The sequence below is a fragment of the Spermophilus citellus genome (assembly GCF_964194105.1).
Source record: "Spermophilus citellus genome assembly, chromosome: 1".
NCBI lineage: Eukaryota > Metazoa > Chordata > Mammalia > Rodentia > Sciuridae > Spermophilus > Spermophilus citellus.
In genome coordinates, this window is record NC_138182.1 from 280,007,710 (window position 1) to 280,031,959 (window position 24,250).

Here is a 24,250-nt window from a genome sequence, read left to right on the forward strand (position 1 = left end):
AAAGAGGTGAATATAGGATTTCTGTCTGGGATAACAAAATGGCTTACTGGCCTGAGAATCTTCTAGAAACCATCTTCCTTCTTCTGCACTGAGACTTTGCCCTGTTGTCACCAGCAAGGCCTGCCCTGCACACGGGCTCAGGGCTTTCCCAGCTGGCTCCCTGCAGCTGCACCCAGGGGTAGGGCTGAGTCACAGTGTGGCCAGGAAATGGCCACAGATGAGGAGGAGAGTGTTCTCCCTCAGGTATTATTTTGACATGTTCTGAAACACCAGGCTGCTTCTGATTTTGTTCCAGAGTTTCTTTGGAGAAGCAGTTTCACAAAATTCTTGTGCTGACCTTGCTTGTCAAGGTCAGTGCTAATCGCAGGACCCTGAGCAGAGTCAGCACTTCTGTTTAACTTTGCCCTTGCCCTCTTTGTTAATTCAGCTTGAACTCATTCTGTTCCTGGAATTTCATTTCTTCTTTCATAATAAAAAGTAAAAACAACTTGGGAAGAGTAAACCCTTGTGACTGCTCTGTGACTGTTCCTACACTTTAAGAAAAGTCATGAAATCTTAGGGCTCACCAACACTGAAAGTTCCTAAAAGAATGAAAGTTTTAATGTTCAAGATTCACTAGTGTGATGAATTTTCCAGTGGCGTCTGTACCTAAGTGGTGTCTGTACCTAAAATTGGTTAATCTGACATTTTGGGCATTGTTAGCAGTTGGCATACGTTTTTTAGGATGGCAAGTGTTTGTGTTCAGGGCTGGGGTTGTGGCTCAGCACCATATAAAAATAAATAAAACAAAGGTATTTTAAAAAAAAGAGTTTGTGTTCAGGACTGGTCCTCAGTTTGCTCTGGGTGATGACACTTTGGGGACTTTTTTAGTTATTAAGATGTAATAAACAAATAAAACCAAACCCTATCCATTTTCTTGGAGAAATCCCAAGGCAGTAAATAATGAACCACAGACAGTTTGGATTGGGATGTGATGCCCTATGTTTGAAGGTCAACTGGGACATCTCTAGGGCAGACTTCATGCTTTGAATACAAACCTTGCTGCTCTGTCATTGAGGCTTATTTTAAAACGGACTCCACCCCGTCCCCTTCCTCTTCTCCCTCTACCCCGGGGAAGCAAGAATGACCTTCTTCGGATCCTAGGCTGCATTATCTGTCCTTTAGTTCACAGACCAGAGGAATGGAGGACCCCAGACTTGGAGGCTGATACCTGTGGATCTAGAAACAGATGAAGTCTGACTCCTGTCATGGCATAGCTGGAGTGCAGCCTTGAGTCCCCTGTTCAAAAGCCCCCCTGTTTCCCCTGGCAGAATTAGCTTCTGGGGCAGGAGTCCATTGTGTATTCTCCTTTATTAATAAGGCAGTAAAACTTCCCTCTCTTTCTCAAAACCTTGTCTTGTTATTGGGCCGGCATTTGGGAGAAGGACCCTGCTTTTGCGGTCAGCAGGATGGCTGTCTTAGATGTTTGGGTCGCTACAACAAAACACCATGGCCTGTGTCTTAACAAAGTTTCCCACAGCTGGAAGTCTGAGAGGTCAGGGTACCTGCAAGAGCGGGTTCTTGGCATGTGCCTTCTGGATTAATGATGAAGCAGCATATTCTCCTGCCCCTTCTCTCCTTTTTGTTTTTTTAATATTTATTTATTTATTTAGGTTTTTGGCGGACACAACATCTCTGTTGGTATGTGGTGTTGAGGATCGAACCCAGGCCGCACGCATGCCAGGCGAGCGCGCTACCGCTTGAGCCACATCCCCAGCCCCTTTTTGTTTGTTTTTGTGGTGCTGGAAATTGTACCCAGGGCCTTGTGTGTGCTAGGCAAGCTGGTTCTCTTCTTATTAATCCTGTTCACCGAGCCTCTACCCTCCTGACCTCAGCATCTCGCAAAGGCTCCATCTTCTAATATGGTCACATTGGGACTTAGGATTTCAACATATGAATTTCGGGAGAACACAAACATTCAGACCATACCAAGACATTTGCAGTGAGAAGGACAGGAAGTATGTTCATCATGATATGAGGCTTGATAATGTCTGTCCCCTGCACCAATCCAGGTGGAGCTAAATTTCCCAGAATCCCCCTTTCTGGTGTGTTTCCAGTTTGTGTGAACTATGACAGAGCCAGGAATTGAACCCAGGGCCTGGTGTGCAATAGGCAAGTGCTGTATCACTGAGCCACCTCTCAGCCCTGGAGAGGTGTTCCTGGGAGAGGTGGAAGGGAGCTAGAAGCCACTCTGGCTGTGTGGTTCCTGATCTGCTGACTCACCCAGAAGTTAGCTGGGCCAGCAATTGCTTTACTTGCCCCTGGTGCTTCCTTCCGCTTCTCTGACTCCTGGGCCAGGTGTGGGAGTTTGGCTCCGTGAGGGAGAGCTTTGGAATTTTGCAGGACACTCTCATTGTCAAGATCAGAGGCCATAGGGATAGACACAGATGGATCTGTTTCTGGAAATTTCCAGGGCTTGCTCATGAGGTTCCAGCTGGCTCACGATCTTTCCTGATTTTTCACCTACCTGGGAACTTTGACCTTCAACACTGGATACAGAGGCTTAGGGAGACTGTCTAACCAGCCTCTAAGTTATGTAAACGGATTCCCTGTAGTAAACAGTCTGTGTGTGTATGCATACACCTATACACACACACATGTGGACAGATCTCCTAGGGGTTCAGTTTCCCAGGTCCCTGGGCTTCCTGAATGAGAGTCTCTGTGGTCAGGTTCAGCACCCTGGGGTTTAACAAACCCTACAGGGATTCTGATGCATGCTCAAGCCTAATCCAGTAATTGCCTCATTTTTAAGGAAATAGGCTAAAGAGAAGCTACATGTCTTTGGCGGTAATGAAAAGAATGGAAATAGGAGGCATCTACTCATGAAGACAAATACTAAACAGCCCCTGTTTTGAGAAACCTCAGGCTATTATATAACTTGTGAAAACCAGACTTTCATCAACCAGATTCAGTGGCTCAGTTATAGGTGACAGTTTCTCCTCTGGTCACACCCTACTCAGCCGGGATCTCCTTCTCAAGCAGTCCTGACCTTTTAAAAAAGTACATGCATAAATTTAATACTAGGTTAGCAAACTGCAGCAAGGCAGAGCCTGGTGAATATAAACTCCCTTCTATTAATAACAGTGTTATTAAATAAGAAGTTAGTAATGATGCTTAGGGAGCTAAATTTAGCAAATACAGAAAAATGATATGTAACTAGTCATATCTATTCTTTCCACATAAATGGAGCTTTAAAGATGCTGAAAGATCACTGGGCACTATGATACTCTCCTGTAATCCCAGGGGTTAGTGGGGCTGAGGCAGAAGGATTGCAAGTTCAAGGCCAGCCTCAGCAATTTAGCAAGGAACTCAGTGAAACCCTGTCTCAAAAATAAAAAGGGCTGGGGATATGGCTCTGTGATAAACTGTCCCTGGTTTAATCCCCAGTACCAAAACAACAATAACAACAGCAACAACAAAAGATGTTTAAAAACAGTCATAGAAATAGTTTGGTTTTAGTAGAAAACTGTGCTTGCCTAGAACAACACCTGCTGTGCTGTTCTCTTCCAAGGATTGTACAACTTTGCAGCTTGCACTTAATCAACAGAGAAGCAATTCCGCCCTTCCAGGAGGTACACAGGATATGATAAGGGTCATGATTCCAGCTTTCTGTGAAAAGTACCCTATGGAAATGTGATTAAGTATCACACACCTTACCCCTGGTCTCTGCTGTTATTAACCTGCTTGCCACCCTTCTCAGGACAAGAGTCCCCAGGGAAAGGTCTCAGCCTGGATCCACAGCTCTTCCTCTTAAGCATAGCTAAGTTAATATGGCTTCACCACCTAGGACCACAAGATTTTGGGTGAAATTCTTGTGGCATCGGGAAGTTGCTCCTCATTTTTTTTGCACTGTTAATTTACTTTTCTTCTTTCTCTTTTCTTTTTCTTTCTTTTTAAAAAATCTTTTATTGGTTTTATTATTTTTTAAATACACGATAGCTGTGGAATGCATTACAATTCTTATTACACATATAGAGCACAATTTTTCGTATCTCTGTATATAAAGTATGTTCATGCCAATTTATGCCTTTTTACATGTTCTTTTTTTGTGCATTACAATTCTTAATACACATATATACCACAATTTTTCATATCTTTGTTTGTATATGAATTATGTTGACACCCAAGTATGTGCCAGGGATTGAACACAGGGACACAGGGGCACATTTCCAGCTCTTTTTTATCTATCTATCTATCTACCTACCTATTTATTTATTTTTAAAGACAGGGTTCCGCTAACTTGGTTAGGGCCTCGCTAAATCGCTGAGGCTGGCTTTAAACTTGCAATCCTCCTGCCTCAGCCTCCGGAGCAGCTGGGATTACAGGAGTGCACCACTGCGCCAGGCTCCTGTTAATTTTTTCAAATAGCCTAATTTTGAGTTACAACTGAGAAGTTACAGGTCTCAGGAGCTGGGCACTACCTAAACGTCCCTGGCTGTCAGTCTCCCTCCTCCGGGCCTCCCGACCTCCTCCCTCCCACCTGCTCTGGGGACACACTTCCCAACTCCCGGGCCTCCCCGCCTCCCGCCCTGGGGACACCTCGTCGCCCCCCCCACGCCCCGTGTCGCTGCCCGCGCCCCTCCCCCTGCCTGCACCACGCTCTTCCCCCGACTCCCCCCACCCGCTCGGGTGCCCCCGGCCTCCTGCCTGTCCCCTCCCTCGGCTCGGGCTGTCCCTGGAGCCCACGAATCCGGGTCGAGTCTCGGCCCCGCCGGGAGGCCGGCGCCCTCCGTCACCGCGTCGGCCTCCCGCGGGGCCGAGGCTCCTCCCCGTCCCGGCGCTGGCTCTCCCGGCCTCGGCTCCCTGGGCTCCGGCTCCTGCTGCGGTCTCCCGGGTGCAGGGCCGTTCTCAGGCCGCGCCGCCAGGTAGGTGCCGTCGCTGGGGACAGAATCCCCGGGGACAGAATCCGCTGGACTCGCGGTGGGTTTGCATTGTGGCAGAGGGCTTCGCGTAGCGCAGGTGGGGACCTTATCAAAGTGCATTTCATAAGCGGGTTCTCCTTAAAGTGGCACGTTGTCCCTCCAAAGAAGCAGCGCCCTAAACCCGCCGTCACCGGCGACACATTTCCCATAGGTGGCTGGCCCTGCACCTAAACGCAGGGAAATCACACTGTTTACCAACTCGTGTTGGTTATTGCCATTGAAGACAGCGTCAGTAGTTGCTCCTCTGTGCCGCTGAATGCTGTTTTTGCAGCTATTTCCCTGAGGTTGGACATTTTGGTCGTATGGTTTTTATGAATATAAAACTGGAGAAACAGCGTATTTGCATGGACTCACTATCCATGTTTCCTTAACGTGCGCACAAAGGAGGAGGCGCGGTCACATTAAGAGGAAGACATCCTGGATACTGGATAGGTCTGGACAGAAAAGATAGTACAGTGCACACCCTGGGTGAGACCCAGGCCGTGCCAACATTGGGTACTGCCCTCTATGTCCACTTGCTGATGGAAACGGCCACCTGTTGTTTTCAGAGCCCATGCAAAATAAGGTGGTCAGAAATGAGCCCTGCACATAACTGAGGAAGCCTGTCTAGGCCTGGGAACAGCGAGAGAAAAGGCAGGTCTGAGGCCCGTGTGTTCTCAGCCCCTGTAGCTTTCTAATCCATGCTATGGAAATCACATACCCTAAGCAAAATACAAGAGCGATTACTGAAAAAGTCAATACCTGGAGGAGTTGACTTTCATACAGTCACCTAAGGATAAGTATTGGCCCTGCCCTGCCCTGCCCCTGAAAGATTGGAAATCAGTTGCCCTGCAAGTTCCTACAATGTTCAACTAGTAAGACACCAGCCCTTCCCTGTTGGACTCTGCCTTTCTGTATTATCTTCCCATGTCCTTGTGAATCCTGCTTCCCTATTGCAGCACACTTGGCTTCTGTTTCTCAATTTCTAAAACGCCCAGCACTTTATTTCTTGAGTTCTTTGCTTGTTACAGTCTCATTTTTGTTGGTAAAAATATCCGTTTTCTAGCCAGGCCCCGTGGCACATGCCTGTAATCCCAGTGGCTCAGGGGGCTGACACAGGAGGATTGTGAGTTCAAAGCCAGCCTCAGAAAAAGCAAGGTGCTAAGCAACTCGGTGAAACCTTGTCTCTAAATAAAATACAAAATAGGGTTGGGAATATGGCTCAGTGGTCAAGAGCCTCTGAATTCAATCCCCAGTAACGACCACCCCACCCAAAAAAATCGTTCGTTCTCTATTTCTGTTGTTCATTATGTGAGGAAGTTTGACTTCTGAGTGACTTAAATCCTTGGGGTACCATGGCAGGAAAAGCACATGCTGACCATTCTTTACTACCCGTTTCTGATTTCCACTGGTGTTTGGTTACACTGTTGAAAGATAATTTTCAGCAAAAGATAAAATCTATGACTCTTCCATACAGCTATAAAAGGCAGCACAGGTGAAGACTGTATTTTATTCATTATTCACTAAAGAGGGAAACAGGTAGATGTCTTAACTTGTTCAAGAAAGAAGTCAAGAAGTGCAAATGTATGTGGATCAGGGATGCCCCAGGGAGGTACAGGAGGAGGGGGGAGGAGGAGGAGGAGGAGGAGGAGGAGGAGGAGGAGGAGGAGGAGGAGGAGGAGGAGGAGGGGGGAGAACCTGGAGCCCAGGCGATTGCAGATCACACCCTCAACAGAGATCCCCGTGGATTTTGACTTGTACTTTTGAGGAGGGAACTGTGTGAGGCAGAGATGAAGGGGCCACAGGAACCACTCTGTGGGTGAGTGGGCCTGTGATCATTCATATCTATGCGGCATCTTGCATGAATGTTTATGGGAAAATCATGTGTTTTCTGCAGCCAGCCATGGGGACCTTGCCAAAGAATGTGCAATAAGGTGTCCTCTGTAGGGGCATGTCCTAGCCATCCCTGGTGCTACCAAGAGTGCCCTGACTCCTGTAGGCTTTGCCAGTGGAGACCACAGAGCTGATATCAGGGTGGTTAGGGTGTGGCCCTAAACACACCTGCATGCAGTAGAGACGTCTTCCTTGTCGTACATGAGGACTGTCATACTGAGGGTCCCACTGTGCATGTCAGGGCTACAGTCCTGGCCCTGTACTGGCCATATTGCTCCTATGGAGACCCTGTAACATCTAGGAGAAACTGCTTCAGTGGAAAAGTATCACCAGTATACCCTCCTGGGCTGTCTGATTCTAGACCTGCTCATTGTACTCAGATCATTTCACAACTCTTTCTAGGTCATGTGTAACTGATAGACTGATAGATTTTGTAAAATCTGTCTTGACTTGTAGAGAATTGATTGACTTCCTCCTCTGGAAGACTGTTTTGTCTCTATTTGCATATAAATTTGTAATCTTGATTTTTTTTTTTTTTGCATTAGAGATTGAACCCAGTAGTGCTCAACCACTGAGCCACATCCCCAGTCCTCTTTTTTTTTTTTGTATTTTATTTAGAGACAGAGTTTCTCTGAGTTGCTGAGGGCCTCATTAAGTAGCTGAGGCTGGCTTTGAACTCATGATCCTTCTGCCTCAGCCTCCCAAGCTACTGGGATTACAGGTATCCACTATCGCACCCAGCTTGACCATCTGTATGAGAGTGACGGTTTCACATTTTTTCTGGAAATTATCTTTTCAGAAATTAATCATGGGGGGGAGGCAAAAATCCTGGAAGGCATATACAGAAAAATGTACTTATCATACAATTATCGGAGAGTCAAAGGCATGTTCCCTGGGACTTGCTGGGACTCCAGGCAGCCCAGTCCACAGCAACTCTGCTACAGGACTTGGCCCCAACACATGGGCTCGGGCTAGCAGCTGTGAAAGGTCTGGGCCAGAGTCCAGCCTGCCACAGTTGGCACACCTAGCCCTCTCCCGGTTGCTGCCCCTTCTGAGAAATAGTCAACTTGAAGTACCCATCTAGAAGGCCACTCTTTGGCTATAAAAATTTCTTCTGGAACGTGGACAACAACTGAAGATCAGCAAACGATTCATATCAGAGGCTGCTTTAGAACAGCCGGTGTTTCCCGTCGTCCCAGGTCCTCACAGGATAGCTCAGGTGAGAACTCAGCCCATGTGCACCGGGCTGCTGCTCAACTGTTGAGACATCTCTTCCTAATAATAGTTCCATAGGAGCTTGTGAAAAACAAAACCGAGAAAACAAGAGGCAATTTTTCCTTGGTTGAATAACTGCTTATTAATTTATTTTCTTGTAAAATCTAGTTACCACAGCCGGAGGTGCACACCTCGAATCCCAGCAGCTTGAGAGGCTGAGGTAGGAGGATCGCAAGTTCAAAGGCAGCCTCAGCAACTCAGGAAGGCCCAGAATGACTTTGTGAAATCTCATTTCAAAGTAAAAAAATAAAATGGACTGGGAATGTGGCTCAGTGGTTAAGTGCCCCTTTAATTCCTGGTACCAAAAAAAAAAAAAAAAAAGTATCCCATTTGTAATTATGAAACACTGAGAATGTTCAGGAAAATGAATGCAGGGAATAATAAAACAGCCACCCATTTTCATTTCACCCAGATTTAAAAGATACCATCTTGTCTTGTGGACTTCAAGTCAAAGCTTTTTAAGGAGATACAATGTAGCAAGTATAATTCCTGCCTAGCAACCACTTGGTTTCTTTCCTGTGCATGACATTTTTATTACAGTATATTTATTAATAATATATACATTGTTTTGTCATTAACATTTACTTAGCATCAAAATACCTGTTATCTTCTTACATAGCCTTGTTTTTGAGACACCATATTGGTAAATATAAATGCAGTTCATTCATTCTGACATGTGATTTATTTTCTGGGCAGCTGTAACAAATTTCCTCAAAACAGAGGATAGAAGTGCATTCTCTCAGTTCTGGAGGCTGGAAGTCCATGCCAGCAGGGCCATGCTGTCTCTGACACCCATGGGGGAGAGCACTTCCTTGCCTCTGTCAGTTTCAACGCAGCAGTCCTTGGTATTTCTTGAGTGGTAGACACCTCTCTCCACTCTATCGCTGTCTTAAAGTGGCCTTCTCTCCAGTGTGATTCTGTGTCCAGATTACCCCTTTCTTTTTCCTTTTATTTTGGTATTGGGGACTGAGCCCAGGGTGCTTAACCACTGAACCACATCCCCAGCCCTTTTTTAATTTTTTATTTTGAGGCCGTGTCTCATTAAGTTGCTTAGGACCTTGCTAAGTTGCTGAGGCTGGCCTCCATCCTCCTGTCTTAGCCTCCCACATGGCTGGGATTAAAAGCATGTACCACCATGCCTTGCTAAAAATACCTCGTGTATTTTATCTGTATTCTAAGTCTCCTTTTTTAAAAAAAAATAGTTTTAGTTGTTGCTGGACCTTTATTTTTACTATTGATGTGCAGTGCTGAGAATTGAATTCAGTGCCTCACACAGACTAGACAAGTGCCCTACCACTGAGCTACAACCCCAGCCCTAAGTCTCCTGTTTTTTAAAAGTAATATTTTATCCTAGTCTATGTTGTTTTTCCAATTTGTTTAGGAAGTCTTTTATCTTGTTGTAACTGTTATTGTCTTATTCACCTCATTGTCTTAGTTATCAAGATGAAAATTTACAAGGTTTTTTTTTTTTTTTTTTTTTTTTTTGGTGGAAGATCCCAAGTTTGGGGGGGATGCTCCTGGCCTCACTGTCAGCACTCGGGCATCACCACCCCGCCCCCACCCCACTGTGAGGCAGATCCCAGAGAGCTGCCCGTTCATCACGATGATGTATCTACAACAGACAAGGATCCTGCAGCGTAGCTCCCACCAGCCTCCTCCCTGCCACGGCTGGCGATAGTTCCCAGGGTCCTTCTGTAGTCATCAGTATTCAATTTTCTACAATATCTTACTTAAAAGAAATAATCCTTTCCTTTATGGCATATGTTATTTTGGGCTCCTTTAAGAAATTGGGCCTCACTTCATGGTTGAGCAAAGAGGAGTTCTCCTACATCTCCTCCCAACAGTTCAGTTCTTTCCTGCTTAGGTTTCTGACCTCCAACAGGTTTGCTGGCTGCGGTTGGCTGGGATCCTTTGTGATTTGTTTTCCCAGCTGTGCGCCGTGGCCTTGGCCAGTCCACCCTCCCACTGTGGATCCGCAGTGCTTCCTGGAAGGACTCTCAGAACCCGCAGAGTCTGGCCCCACGGCGGCCCTGGCTGGGGAACGTGCTCTCTCTGGGCCTTGGGTCCCTGCCTCTCCCTTCTCAAGGGCCAGTCCCACTCTCACCCTGAGCGGCTGACTCTGCTTCTTAGTTCTAAGAGCAAACATTTTCTTAAAGTGGGAACATTCCTGTATATAACCACGGTCACCGCACCTTAATCACACCTTATAAAACTGATACCAAGATGGGCACCATGGCTCAGGAGGCCAAAGCAGGAAGATTGAGAGCTCAAGGCCAGCCTCAGCAATTTAGCAAGGCCCTGAGCAACTCAGTGAGACCCTGTCTCTAAGTAAAATACAAATAAGGGCTGGGGATGTGGCTCAGTGGTTAAGTGCCCCGGGGTTCAATCCCTAGTACAAAACAAACAAATAAAAATAAAATGGGTACTAATGCATAGTATAAAGTGATGAGAGCTGTCATCCATATTCACTTTCCTGCTTGTCTTTGTGTGTCTCTTATAGCTGTTCTTAATTCTGAACCACGACCTAGGTGAATTTGTTTTTCTTTTGTGTCTCTTAATCTAGAACTGTCTCACTGCCTTTTTTTCTTTTTACATTTTGAGTTTTGGTGTTAGGCATATAAAACAGGTGAGAAATATTCCCATATTTGCTATGCTACCAATTAGTCAATTTTGTGTTTTCAAATTTATTAGCCTAAAGTTGTTCATAGTAATTTTTTTCTGAGACAAATCCATTTTATTTTTTTTTAGTAGTTGATAGAACTTTATTTATTTGTGTGTGGTGCTTACAATCAAACCCAGGGCCTCACACAGGCTAGGCCAGCGCTCTACCACTGAGCTACAACCCCAGCCCCCACAGGAGAAAAATCTTATGTATCCATTTACTTACGTAAATAAATGGAACCCAGGGCCATGCCTTGCTGGGCCTGTGCTCTGCCCCTGAGCTGGGTGTCCCAGCTCAACGGAGCATCTTCAGATACTTTTCCTTTTGGACCTGGTTTCTGGTTGCCATGTGTTTTTCATTGTTTCCTTTTGATTAACTCGTGGGGCTGGAGCTGTGCCTAGTTCATGACTCTTCAAGGAAGCCAATTTTAATATTTTTGGATTTTCCCCAATGCATGTCTTCATGTCCTTGTTTTCTCTGTGGTCTGAATAATGCTGGTGCCCCCCCCCCCCTCGTTCATGTGTGGACCCCTTCATGTGTGGACCCCTTGTCCTCAGGTGATGATGATATTGGGAGGGGAGGCCTCTGGGAGGTGCAGAGGTCATGAGGGTGGAGGGCTCATGACGGGGATTAGCGCCCTCATAAAAGAGGTCCCAGGGAGCTGCCTCCTCCCTCCATGGTGTGAGGACACAGGAGAAGGCACCCACTGTGAGACAAAAAGTGCCCCCCACCAGACTCTGAGCCTGCCTTCATCTTGTTCTTGGCTTCTCAGCCTCCAGAACTAGGAGAACCACGCCTCAGTTTATGAGTTACGTAGTTGTATTTTGTTACAAGATGAATACACTAAGACAGGGTTTATTCAATTATTTTCCTTAACTCATTTTTTTGGGGGGGCAGGGGATTGGGGATTGAACCGAAGGGCACTTACCCACTGAGCCATATCCCTAGCCTTTTTATTTTTTTGAGACAGGGTCTTGCTATGTTGTTTAGGGCCTTGCTAAGTTGCTGAGACTGGCTTTAAACTCATGATCCTCCTGCCTCAGGCTCCCTAGCCACTGGGATTACAGGCATGCACCACTTCTTAACTTCTTGATGCTTAGTTTATTTTCATTTTTTTCCTCTTGTCTAATATATGTAATCTACATTGTAAAGACTTCTCTAAGTATTGATTTTTATCATTTTTTGCTATGTAGTATTTTCTTTGTAATTCAGTTCTAGGCTTTTTGACTTTCTATTATGATTTCCTTATACATGTAGAACATTTTTTTTATGTAAAATCATTGTTGAAACTTGCATTTTGGCCAGGCCCCATGGTACACCCTATAATCCCAGTGGCTCGGGAGGCTGAGGCAGGAGGATTATGAGTTCAAAGCCAGCCTCAGCAACTTAGTGAGGTCCTAAGCAACTCAGTGAGATCCTGTCTGTAAATAAAATACAAAAAAAGGTCTGGGGATGTGGCTCGGTGGTTAGTATGCAGGTAGTTTGCTAAGTGTTCACATTTGCTTGGAGAGGCTTTGCTGGCTAATTGTTAGTGACGGGCCTACCTATATCTTTGGGTTAAGTGTTCCTAGCTCCCTCTTTCTGATGGAACACTAAATTTTAAAAAATCCAGCATGAGAATCTGTCTTGATGAGTGAGTTAACATGTTTACATTTATTTGGATTCTTTCAGCTACATAATTCCATACTGTGGTGGTGAGCAAGTTTTCTGTTTTGTTCTTTAAGCTTTGTGGGTCTGCTCTCCTTTCAAACCCCCTCTCACTGGGCTGTTCTATCTGGTCTTTGTTTCTTTGGATGGCTTCTGTGGGTAGTATTTACGGAGCTCCCCTCCTGGACAGAGCAATGCTCTTCCGCCTGGACCGTGGCCGTCTTACGGTGAAGTGGGTCTGGTGTGCTTCTGCCAGGTTCTCCAGCGGCTTCCTGGCCCAGGGCCACTGTCACCTTCGTTTCTCAGGCTGCTAAGTATGCCTGCTTTGCAAGTCCCGTCTAGTGTGGGGGTGCTTGTCCCCTTCCACTCAGAGCTGAAGGTGAGATGAGCGTCTAGTCTGCCTTTCTGATCCTGGTTGATAGAGCTTTTCTTGTTTTGTTTTGAGACCTCCCGCCCTGTGAACTTCCAGGGCTTGACCTTGCAGAGGTGTGTCCTGGCTACAAATTCCCATCTGGGGTGGTCCTGGGCCTCACTGGACACCAATCCTAAGTCCCTGATTGTCTGGCTCTGTGCCTGTGATCACTGTGCTGCTTTACCATCTGCTGTGTGACTTTCAGTTTCCTCTCCAGCCCTGGCCCCTGGGGACCCCTTTTCCTGTGAGCTCTGCCATTTTTATCGTTATTAGTGTTTATATTCAATCTGGCATTTCTACTGTCTGCAATAGGGATGGCTCCTCCTGGGCCCTCATCTTCTATGTTGCCAGAGCCAGAATTACCATCAATTTCTTCCTTTTTTTTTTCAACCACTGAGCCACATCCCCAGCCCTTGTTTTTGTATTTTATTTAGAGACAGAGTCTCACTGAATTGCTGAGCGCCTCGCTGTTGTTGAGGCTGGCTTTGAACCCGTGATCCTCCTGTCTTAGCCTCCTGAGCTACTGGGAATTCAGGGGTGTGCCGCTACACCCAGCAGCATCAATTTCTTTTACAGTAAATACCACAGATGGATTTAAAATAATGTTTTCCAGTAATTTTTTTTTTTTTTTTGGTACCAGGTATTGAACCCAGGGGCCCTTTACCACTGAGTCACATCCCTAGCCCTTTTTATTATTTTATTTAGAGACAGAGTCTTGCTAAATTGCTTTAGAGCCTTACTAAGCTGTTGAGGCTGGTATTGAATTTGCAATCCTCCTGCCTCAGCCTCCCCATCCTCTGGGATTACAGGGTGCACCACCATGCCTGGTTGTTTCCAATACTCTTGATTATTGTTTACTATTTGTGATCTTTAGATCTGAACCATCCAGCCTACACCGTGTTTTCTCTGTAGCTGACTTTGAGGTCTCCGATGGCTAACGAAGCTCATCCCTGCCCCTGTGACATTGGTCACAGACTAGAGTATGGAGGCATGGGGCAGGAAGTCCAAGTCGAACACATCAAGGCTTATGTCACCAGATCCCCAGTCGATGCAGGCAAAGCCGTGATTGTCATTCAAGACATATTCGGGTGGCAGCTGCCCAACACCAGGTACATGGCTGACCTGATTGCAAGAAACGGATACACGTGAGTACAAAATCCTGTTCCTTTGCTTAATTTATGTAAATTTCTGTGGTCCATTTTGTTCTTCAGAAAGAGAAACAAAAGCGAAATCCTTCTCCTCACTCTCTCTGCTTCCTCTCCTCCCGGTGGTGGAGGGGAGGGGAGCTGCCAAGGGGTCCTGAACGGCTGCCTCGTGGAAGACACCCCAGTCCCTGGGCCTCGGTCCTCCTGGGGGTTCCTGGCCCTATAGACTCTGGGACAGGGTCCTCTCACCACACACAGGACAGGACACCTTTGCACACAAACCCAGCTCTGAAATGGACCCATTTTTTGGCCCCTGAAGCATGTCAGCCTTGGGTCAGATTTCATGTGGACAGGCTCATCCTGATCCAAGCGTGTCCCCTCCTGGCTGTATCCGAATTAGACTGGGTTCCAGAAAGAGCACAGCGAGACTTGGCTCATCACTCTGCGTTTACGCCATGGCCACCCTTGGTAGAAGCTTCAGGAAAGTATGCAGATGAGTAGAACCATCCTTCTCCTCCCGCTTCAGAGAGCGGAAAGCCCAGTGGCCCTGAGCTGGGGACACCATGAGATGGCTTTGTTTTCTCTAAAGGAGAGGCTGCCTGCCGAGCTGACGGGAACCTACCTTGTTTTCCTCAGTAGAGAAACTGACTAAAAGGAACCACAGCTGCTGTGGCATGAAAAGATGTCACCATTCATGTCCCCAGACTCCCTGGAGGATGAAGCAACCTCAATTTTTAGGGCAAGACCGACGATAAGCGGCCAGTCCTGATGCCTCTGGCTTAGGCAGAAGTGCCAAAGGCGTGACCGGGAGCGGGGCCCCCAGTCCTGCCAGCAGCCCTTTGAGGAGGACTGTCCCCTGGCCATTTGGCAGATCAGGACACCAGGGCATAGATGGAGGTTTGCAGTCATGGGCACCCTGATGCAAGAGCCAGCTGACGGGGCTGAGTGGGCTCGGGGCTCCTGGAGTCCCGCGGGTGTCCTTAGCTGGAGTCGGAGCAGCGAGGCTGTCGGTGACTTGCAAGGCACCTTCGCATTGACACCACTCACTCCACCCTCCAGGCTCTCCTCAGAGGCTGGGGCGCAGGGTGCCGTCCATTGGTCCATCAAGAGAGAGAGGCTGAGAGTGGCCCAGTGACTTGGGGGTCACACCATAGTGGGTGGGTCACACCTGAGTGGGACTTTCCTGAGCCAGGTTTTGGGGCTGCGCCTCCTCTGCGGGAGGGGCTGGGTTCCTCCACCACGGCCACCTCCCGACTTTGGGAAGGGCTCCGTCCCTCCTGGCTTGATGGGGGGGAACGACCTGGACTCTGGAACCTGGCTTGTTCTCCCTGTCTGGCCTCTTCTAGAACCCGCGGTGGACCTTACTCTCTGGGCAGGAAACTGTGTCCTGTTGGAGCCTGGGTGGAGGCCTGGGAAGTTGCTTGCTCATAGTGACTGGCCATGCGGTCCACGTGTCCCAGGCCAGTGGGGGAGTCCAGGGGGCTCCTGGCCCTGCAGAGAGGTGCAGCCCTGGGGGTGGGGACAGGAGGGGCCCCCCCCAGCTGCCAGCCACAGGCCCTCATGTCTAGTGCTGGAGTGTCCTAGGGGAGTGCCCAATGGCCCTGTCCTGCCCAGGGCGGGTGGCTCCCCGACGGGAGGCCAAGTGCCTGCAGTTGTGAAATCTGAGACACTGGGACTTGGCACCAGTTGCCTTTTTTGCTGCAATCAAAGTTGGCCTTTGTGGCCACCAGTTTGCCTTCTCTGTGACCAGAGCTGCCACCTGAGAAAGTGGCTAGAGAAACGTAAACAAATGCTGCGTCCAGGCCACTGTGAACCCAGGGCTGACTGACATCCACCTTTCACAGAACCATCGTCCCCGACTTCTTTGTGGGGCAAGAGCCGTGGAGCCCCACTGGTGACTGGGCCACCTTCCCCGAGTGGCTGAAAACAAAAAATGCCAGGAAGATCGATAGGTGAGTCACCGCAGGCACGGCGCACGGGGGCAGCTGGAGGGGAGAGGGGCCTGGCTTCGCCTCAGAGGCCTCGAGTCCTCCCTCCTCCCCGGAGGACCTCAGTGACTGGTCCAGAGGGTCCGTCCTACAGCATAAAGGCAGAAGGTTGGATCTGCTGCAGTGTGTGAGCTGGAGGTAAAGCCGACAAGAACTCCGGCCACCCCAGCAGGTGCAGGGGCTTCCTTCTCAGAGGGAGGATTGGAAGGGGTGGGCAGAAGCTTTGTGTCCCATCAGGTGTTCATTTACATCCATAACAAACCCATCCTGAATGCTTAAGCAGTCATGAGAGTTACTGTTTTATAGAACTGAGAAAAGGTAGGTATTGGCTTCATTCTCAGGTAGCTCTTGCCTCTGGGTGGCAAAGTGGCTGCAGCAGCTCTAACCTTCCATTGCTTCTCTCCCAACAACCCAGCAAGCCTCATTTTGTCTCTTTGGTTATGACTGGATCAGAAGGTCTTCCTCCAAGTAATAACTGTGGCCAGGAGATTGCTCTGCTGTGGAGATTGCTCACCTATTCTACTCCTGGAACCGAGGGCAGAGCCCTCTAATGTGTGTGGATGGAGGGGTACTTCATCCACAGCTGGATTCTTAAGCAGCAAAAAGCATCCAGTGTTCACCCAAGTAGAAGAATATTTATAGAAATGCTTTCCTTCTCATCTCCCCAAATGAAGGCATTCATTCCTAAAATGAAAGCATTCAAGAAAGTAAAAAACCTGAAGGGCCCAAACTGTTCTTGTTACATTTTTTTTCTTTTTTTTCTTTTTTTAAGAGAGAGTGAGAATTTTAATATTTATTTTTCAGTTATCGGCAGACACAACATCTTTGTTGGTATGTGGTGCTGAGGATCGAACCCGGGCGGCACGCATGCCAGGCGAGCGCGCTACCGCTTGAGCCACCTCCCCAGCCCTTCTTGTTACATTTTATTTTGCAGAATGACTTCATTACTGCTCTTGTCATGTTATGAAGATAACTGAATGCACACAGCAGGCTGTCACGCGTCCGTTTAAATGTGCTCAAATATACGTTGTGTTTAAAAGAATGCGGTGACAGAGCTGCTTTGTTCTTTTGTTTTAAAAAAAAATCATAAATATATAGCACTTCTTCCCATCAGATCCGATAGAACTTTCTGGGCTGGCCTGGTACCCGGAGCTGCACTTTGAAAATGAACCATTGCAAGACAGGGCCATCTTAAATAGCCCTGGTGGCTTTCCAAATTGAGCTCGGCTCTTTGGGCAGAGGAGGCAGGGGCGACGCAGAGCGGTGGGTCTTAGGAAAGGACGCCTGTGTCGGATCAGAGAGCCCGTGGGACCGGCGCAGTCAGACCAGCAGCTCCCTGAGTGGAGATGGGGGGACACAGCAGCTTCTCTCCCGAGGCCGTGTGTTTGGGGGACAGTGCACAGGCCTGGCTGGGCTGGGGGGCGCCGGGGGAGGTGCACGCTGGAGGGGGCTGAGGCTGGGGCTCTTGAGCGGGGACCCTGGGCAACTTCAGATGACAGTGGCCGAAGCTGCCCGCTCACCCCCGCCCGGCCCTGCCAGGCTCCCAGGGTAACCCGGACCTGAAAGCTTCTCTCCGTTCCAGAGAGTTCGACGCTGTCCTGCGGTACCTGAAGCACCAGTGCCAGGCCCGGAAGGTCGGCGTCGTGGGCTTCTGCTGGGGTGGCGTCGCCGTGCACCACGTGATGATGACGTACCCAGAACTCAGGGCGGGGGTGTCCGTCTACGGTGAGTCCGCCTCGGTGTCCGGGGACGGTGGGCGCACTCCTGTGCCCCGGTAGCCACAGGCCTCTCCCCGGGTGCAGCCCAGAACCCGTGGTGTGAGGCCAGGCCCGTGAAGACATGGGCTTTGAGATGGGCAGGCGGTGCCCGGTGCTGACCGCGGGCCTGAGGTGGGAGGAGCGCTTGAGTTCAGGGGTGAAAATGAGCAGGGGCTGGGCAGGGCAGGGGCTGGGCAGGGGCTGGGCAGGGCAGGGGCTGGGCAGGGCAGGGGCTGGGCAGGGCAGGGGCAGGGGCTGAGCTGGGGCAGGGGCTGGGGCAGGGCAGGGGCAGGGCAGGGGCAGGGCAGGGGCTGGGCAGGGGCTGGGCCAGGAGCTGGGCAGGGCTGGGCAGGGGCCAGGCAGAGGTAGGGGCGGGGCAGGGCCGGGCAGGGGCTGGGCTGGGGCAGGGACAGGGCAGGGGCTGGGCAGGGGCTGGGCAGGGGCAGGGGCAGGGCAGGGGCTGGGCAGGGCAGGGGCTGGGGCTGGGCCAGGAGCTGGGCAGGGCTGGGCAGGGGCCAGGCAGAGGTAGGGGCTGGGGCTGCGGCAGGGGCTCGGGCTCAGGGGTGCAGCTCTTGCCTGGCACGTGGGAGGCACTGGGTTCCATCCTCAGCACCACATGTAAAAATATAAAAACAAATTGTTGTGTCTACCCACTATATACCTATATCTATATCTATATCTCTATATCTATCTGTATGTAGATATAGATATATAAATATATATAGATTAGGTAACATGGCAAGACCTTGCTTTAAAAAAAAACCTTTAAAAATTTGAAAATAATTTTGGAGATTGTAGGTTTGTAATATGGTAACCACAGGTATCCTAGGGAGTGAGCCTCCTGCATTCCACTCTAAGATCTCATCTCAACTCCTGTCAGAATGGCAATCATCAAGAATACAGGCAACAATAAATGTTGGTGAGGGTGTGGAGAAAAGGTGCACTCATACATTGCTGGTGGGACTGCAATTGGTGCAACCACTATGGAAAGCAGTGTGGAGTTTCCTAAGAAAATTGGGAATGGAACTGCCATTTGACCCAGCAGCTTCTACATTTTAGTCAAAACAAACCAGAGTTAACATAGCAAGGAAATGAAAGCACTGTGTCTGTATGTAGACACTACATGCCAAGTATGTGCTACAGAAGCACTCAGAACGGACGGGGTGTGTGGTGCACGCTTGGGATCCCAGTGACTTGGGAGACTGATAGAAAGTTCAAGGCCAAGTGGGGTGCGGTGGTACACACCTGTAATCCCAGCGGCTGAGAAGGCTGAGGTAGGAAGATCACAAGTTCAAAGCCAGCCTCAGCAACTTCACAAGGCCCTGAGCAACTTAGTGAGACCCTGTCTCAAAAATCAAAAAATAAAAATGGCTGGGGATGTGGCTCAGAGTTCAATTCCCAGTACTAAAAGAAGAAAAAAAGAAAAAGAAAGGAGAGAGAGAAAAAAAGGAAAAAGAAAATTCAAGGCTAGCTTGAGCTACTTCCTGGGACCCTCAACAACTCAATGAGGCTGTGTTTCAAAATGAAATAAAAAAAGGATTGGATATGTAACTCAGTGGTAAAGCACCCCTGAGTTCAATTCCTAGTACCTGTCCCCCACTCCTACCCAAAAAAGCATTGAGACTAAAACATTTTGGAAAAAAAATATAAAGACACAAGGAAATTTGACTAGTAAGTCATCAAATTATACTAGTGTGTCACCAAGTTCTTTACATCAGTGTCATGAAGTAATACCTGTACCAATGATTCTTATTTGGCTTAATGGTTCCTCACTGTAATATTTTCACCTACATTTGGCATTTAAAAAAACTCTTTAAATATTAACTTGTACAAAAGAAAGCAGACTCAGTAAATGACCAGTTGGGCTAGAGCACCGGGGCACCTCTTGTTAGGCCCAAAGGTACCTTTGTGTGAATTAGCAGAAGGTGCTTGTGTGGACGCCTCACTGGCGCCACCTCCTGGCTGCTGCTGTGAGGTACGTGAGCTGCTGAGCCTGGTGGGGGCGAGTCCAGGGGACTTTCAGCTGCTGTCCAGCCACATAGCTTTGCTGTGCTGCTGTCAGGAAGTTGAAAAAGATTATTTTTTTCCCTTTTAAAATGATAACTTAGGTTGACTTCTTTCTCCACAGAAGCGGGCGTTCCTGGGGGTTGTCTAGAACCCCTGGGCTGGGCAGAGCATGCTTCTGACTGATCAATTCTCTAACCTTCTGAGTCAAGGAGGAAAACTAATTTTTCAGAGAATGACTTGCTAGGACCAGGCAGTCGCAGGCGGTGGGCTTGCCCATTCCAAACCACCCGGTGCATTGAAGTCAGAACCTGTGGAACTTGGGTGGGCAGAGGGAAACTTCCAGAACAGTGGTTTGGCAGCTCTCACTTCTGTGCAAGAATATCCCGGGAGGAATACTCGTTAGACCCTCTGTGTCTTCACGGAGCAGCCTGCAAGGCCTGATTCCACACCTTGATGGCTTCACTTCTAGTGAGTGAGCCAGAGGGCCAGGTCTGGCTGGACGAGTCCCCCTGTTACACTAATTGTGTAGGCCAGGCCACTACTGTGGAACTGCCAAAAAAATAAACAAAGCCCCCCAAATACATTTTTACTTTGAATAATCAAACCAAATTGAGGCAGTTTTCTGGGGCGTGACTGTGGAAATCATAGTGTCATGCCCCTGAACCCATCTTTCAGGCATCGTCAAGGATTCTGAAGATATTTACAGTTTGAAGAACCCCACGTTGTTCATTTTTGCTGAAAATGATGCTGTGATTCCCCTGGAGCAAGTAAGTTGGCACCTTTCCTCTTCTCACTTGTGTGTTTCAGAGCAGGTCTTGACATTTTGAGGGAGAAGTCTCAAAGCATTCATTAATTGCTGTTCCAGATGTTTTCCAACATAGACATTTTTAAAAGATGAGTTTTACCAGAGATGAAGAGTAGTGGGTGTGGGGATATAGCTCAGTTGGTAAAGAGCTTGCCTCACATGCACAAGGCCCTGGGTTCAATCCCTAACACCAAAAAAAAAAAAAAAAAAAAAAAAAAGTAGAATTATGCCAGATGTGGTGATGCTCACCTGAAATCCCAGTGGCTAAGGAGGGCTAAGGCAGGAGGATTGTGAGTTCAAAGCCAGCCTCAGCAACTTTGAGGAGCTAAGCAACTCAATGAGACCCTGTCTCTAAATAAAATACAAAAATGGACTGGGGGTGTGTCGAAGTGGTTGAGCACTACTGAGTTCAATCTCCAGTACACCCTCCCCAACACACACACACACACACATGAGTAGGATTAATTGTAACTTCCTTAAATATGCTTATTTAACATGACATCAAGTGTTCTCAGATGGCCTGGTCATTGGACAAAGAAATGGGTCCTGCCTCTGACCACTCCATGGTGACCCTTGAGTCACCATAAGGTATTTTACCTTAAAGATGGATGTGTTAGATCCAGTAAATTGATAAAGAAAAAGCAGAAGTATGATTCAAAAGCCATCATTTGCCAATTATTAGTAGTAACTGATATGTTAATGCAAGTGATTTTAGATGCAGATGGTCCCTGACTCATGGTGGTCTCCCTTAGGAATTTTCAACTCAAGATGGTGTGAAAATGACAACCTGTTCTTTGAATTGTGAAGGTGGATCTTTTTCCGGGCTAGCAATATGTGGCATGATCCTCTGTAAGGGTAGACAGGGATGGTTAGCCCTGCAGTTAAGAGGGGGAAAAGAGCAACACTGCATGGTGTGCCCTGTGTTGCTAAGACAGGCTGGGCATCAGGTCAGGTGTACTCAATGCATTTTTTTGAGGTGTGTGTGTGGGGGGTTGATGCTGGACATTGAACCCAGGCATTGCACAGCCAAGCAAATGCTTCACCACTGTACTCTACCCCTAGCCTCCCACATTTTCAATTCATGATGTGTTTATTTGGACATGATTCCATATAAGCCTGTAATTGCTGTTGTATCATATTTATATTGCTCCAAAATCTTTGCCAGCAGCAAAAATTGTGTTAATTATAAATTATAGTTAAAATTTAGAATAGCTGTGGAACCCTTTACAATTTAAAGAATTGATGTTAAAATCTCTTTTATGAACACTCACTGAAGATTTAGAGAATGAAAAATGTTGCTAACAAGTTAAAATCACGTCATCACAAAAATGTTTTGCATACCAGGTCTCTTTGCTGACGCAGAAGTTGAAAGAACACTGCAAGGTTGAATATCAAATTAAAACATTTTCTGGGCAAACCCATGGTTTTGTGCATCGAAAGAAAGAAGATTGTCTACCTGCTGACAAGCCTTACATTGATGAGGCGAGAAGGAATTTAATTGAGTGGCTGAACAAGTACATTTAGTAGTGAACAGGTACACTCTCAAAACAAGACTCATCCAAACGGTTGCCTTCCAATACTTACCATTTGATTTTTTTTACTTTAAATAATTTCAGGATTCCAACATTTATTTTATATAATCTAAAATACATTCAGTGGAAAATGTTAATATATGAAAATAATTTTAACATGTTTAAATAAAAAATAAAAATGAAATAAAAAAAAGAAATAAAAAAAGTTCTGTACCTGGAGAATCTGAATGATCAATACCCTAGCTATTAGAAAACACCTGGGCTCTCCAGGGAACCAGCTGAGAGCACAAGTGGGGCCTCTCTGGTCTTTAACTGAACACATCCTTTAAAATGACTAAGGTGTGAAGAAACTTAACTGTGAGCTGGGGCAGAGTAAGATACACTTGGACTTTTCTTAAGAGAACTGAATTTGTCACATTTATGTTGTAATGAGAAGTGTTATAATTAAAATGTTCCCATGGATCGAACTATATCAAGCTAATAAACTGACTTTGGCTGGCTTTAGACTCTTGATTCTCTGTGCCTAGTTTATTTCTAAACAGAATGATGGAGTAGAGTAACCATCCTGCAGTTTTCTAGGCAGTGGTTTCCTGACCCTGGGGCTGGGGCTTACTGTGATGTGGATCTTTTTCCGGGCTAGCAAACTGTGATGGTGGAGAGTGAAGTCCCTAGTGTGTACTTGCTCCTCCTCAGGACTGTTATGACTTGGGGCAAATGACATGTTGGGTTGTTTTTCTAATTTGGTCTTGGGTCTTTTTCATGGAAGTGGCAATAAACTCTACCCAGCTCCAGAGGTCTTGGTCACAGATGTTTTCAGTGTGCCCTTCACAGGACACTTTTTTTGGGGGGGTGGGGTGGGAACGGGGTCTTCCTGTGTTGTCCAGGCTGGCCTTGAACTCCTGGGCTCAAGTGATCATCTTGTCTCAGCCTGTAGTAGTAGGGACTACAGATAGGTTCCTGTGCCCTTGCTGGATGACCTCATGCATACCTGTCTGACCTGTGTTCTCAGGCTCTCACATGACAGTGTCCTGCTGCTTACTACTGAGATGGTGTTCCTCTAGGAAGGAGAGTGCTCATCCAGAGGGCAGTCAGGCTCAGTCAGTAGATGACAGAGGCAATGAACTGTTCAATAAAGCACTGGATAGCAGAAGCAGCATTACCAACAGATCCTGGAAACAGGGGTAGCATGCCTCGCAGAGCGGAAGGCAGTGGGGAGCCGTCCAGGACATGCATGCCCAGCCAACCAGTGCAGATCACAAGAGCTGGTGAGGAGCCTGTGGGCTGAAGCCTTCACGGGGTTCCAGTGTTACCCAAGCAGCTTCTCACAGGGAATTCTAACTGGTGGATTTAGAGCAAACAGGCTTGAGTTGTGTGGGGTCGAATTTTGACTGACAGCTTACTGGCACATGTGCACAGTTCACATGGGGTGTAGGAGTCAGTGAGGTGTCACATAGGTTTCTAGCTGTCCCATAGGGAGCTGATCACCAGGAGGTGATTGTGTGAGATATAAGTCCAGAATGACCACCCTGAGGAATCAGGGGATGAAGCACTAGAAATTGTCAAAAGCAACCCAGCCTGGCTTCTGGTCGATTATTGAATCTACACAGAGCAGATGTGGAGACAACATAAAATCCTAAGTTCACTACACTTGACTTTTCTGGGCCTGTTTTACATCTTACCAAATGGGGATGAGAAAACATTTTGCATTAGGTTGAGCATTAAAGTCAGAGCACAGGCTGTTTGCACTTAGTTACAGCCTTACACACAGGGTGCTTAGGACACCTTTCTCATTCATCCAGTCTCCCAGGACCTGATATGTGCTGGTTTGTTGATACCTGTCAAGGTACCTGGTGAGTATGTGGGCAGGTAGTTGAGTCTCCATGATTAGTATACGAAAATTTGATTGCTAGGCAGGTCTGATTTGATTTGCATCCCAGTGTGTACCCAGAATGTGTGGTGCAAATTTTAATAATGCTTTTAATATCCAACTGCAGTTCTACACACCAAACTTATGAATGCTAACACTTATTCCTAAATCCACAGATTATTTAGCCAAGTACTAAAAGTCCTTAATAGAGAGAACATGAACACCCAATAGCTAGTGTCTGGGCTCACAAACCTGAATGTTACTTAGGCCATTTAGGAATCCAGTTTAATTCTATGGATTTAATTCAGCATATTCTCTTC

At 47.5% G+C, this 24,250-nt stretch overlaps 1 protein-coding gene across 3 annotated transcripts; it reads left to right on the forward strand.

Annotated features, from left to right (window-relative positions):
* The first annotated feature begins 4,669 nt into the window (after positions 1-4,669).
* CMBL (carboxymethylenebutenolidase homolog) lies at positions 4,670-22,569 on the forward strand. Of its 3 annotated transcripts, none has more exons than XM_081274465.1 (6): positions 4,681-4,904; positions 13,704-13,974; positions 15,819-15,926; positions 17,545-17,687; positions 20,402-20,493; positions 21,876-22,569. In XM_081274465.1, the coding sequence occupies exons 2-6, from the start codon at positions 13,760-13,762 to the stop codon at positions 22,053-22,055; spliced, it is 738 nt and encodes a 245-aa protein (XP_081130591.1). In that variant the 5' UTR covers positions 4,681-4,904; positions 13,704-13,759; the 3' UTR covers positions 22,056-22,569. The 3 variants fall into 3 exon arrangements, with proteins under 3 accessions (XP_081130592.1, XP_081130591.1, XP_081130590.1); XM_081274464.1 differs by having other exon boundaries at positions 4,686-4,904; positions 13,742-13,974; XM_081274466.1 differs by lacking the exon at positions 15,819-15,926 and having other exon boundaries at positions 4,670-4,904; positions 13,742-13,974.
* Positions 22,570-24,250: the final 1,681 nt, after the last annotated feature.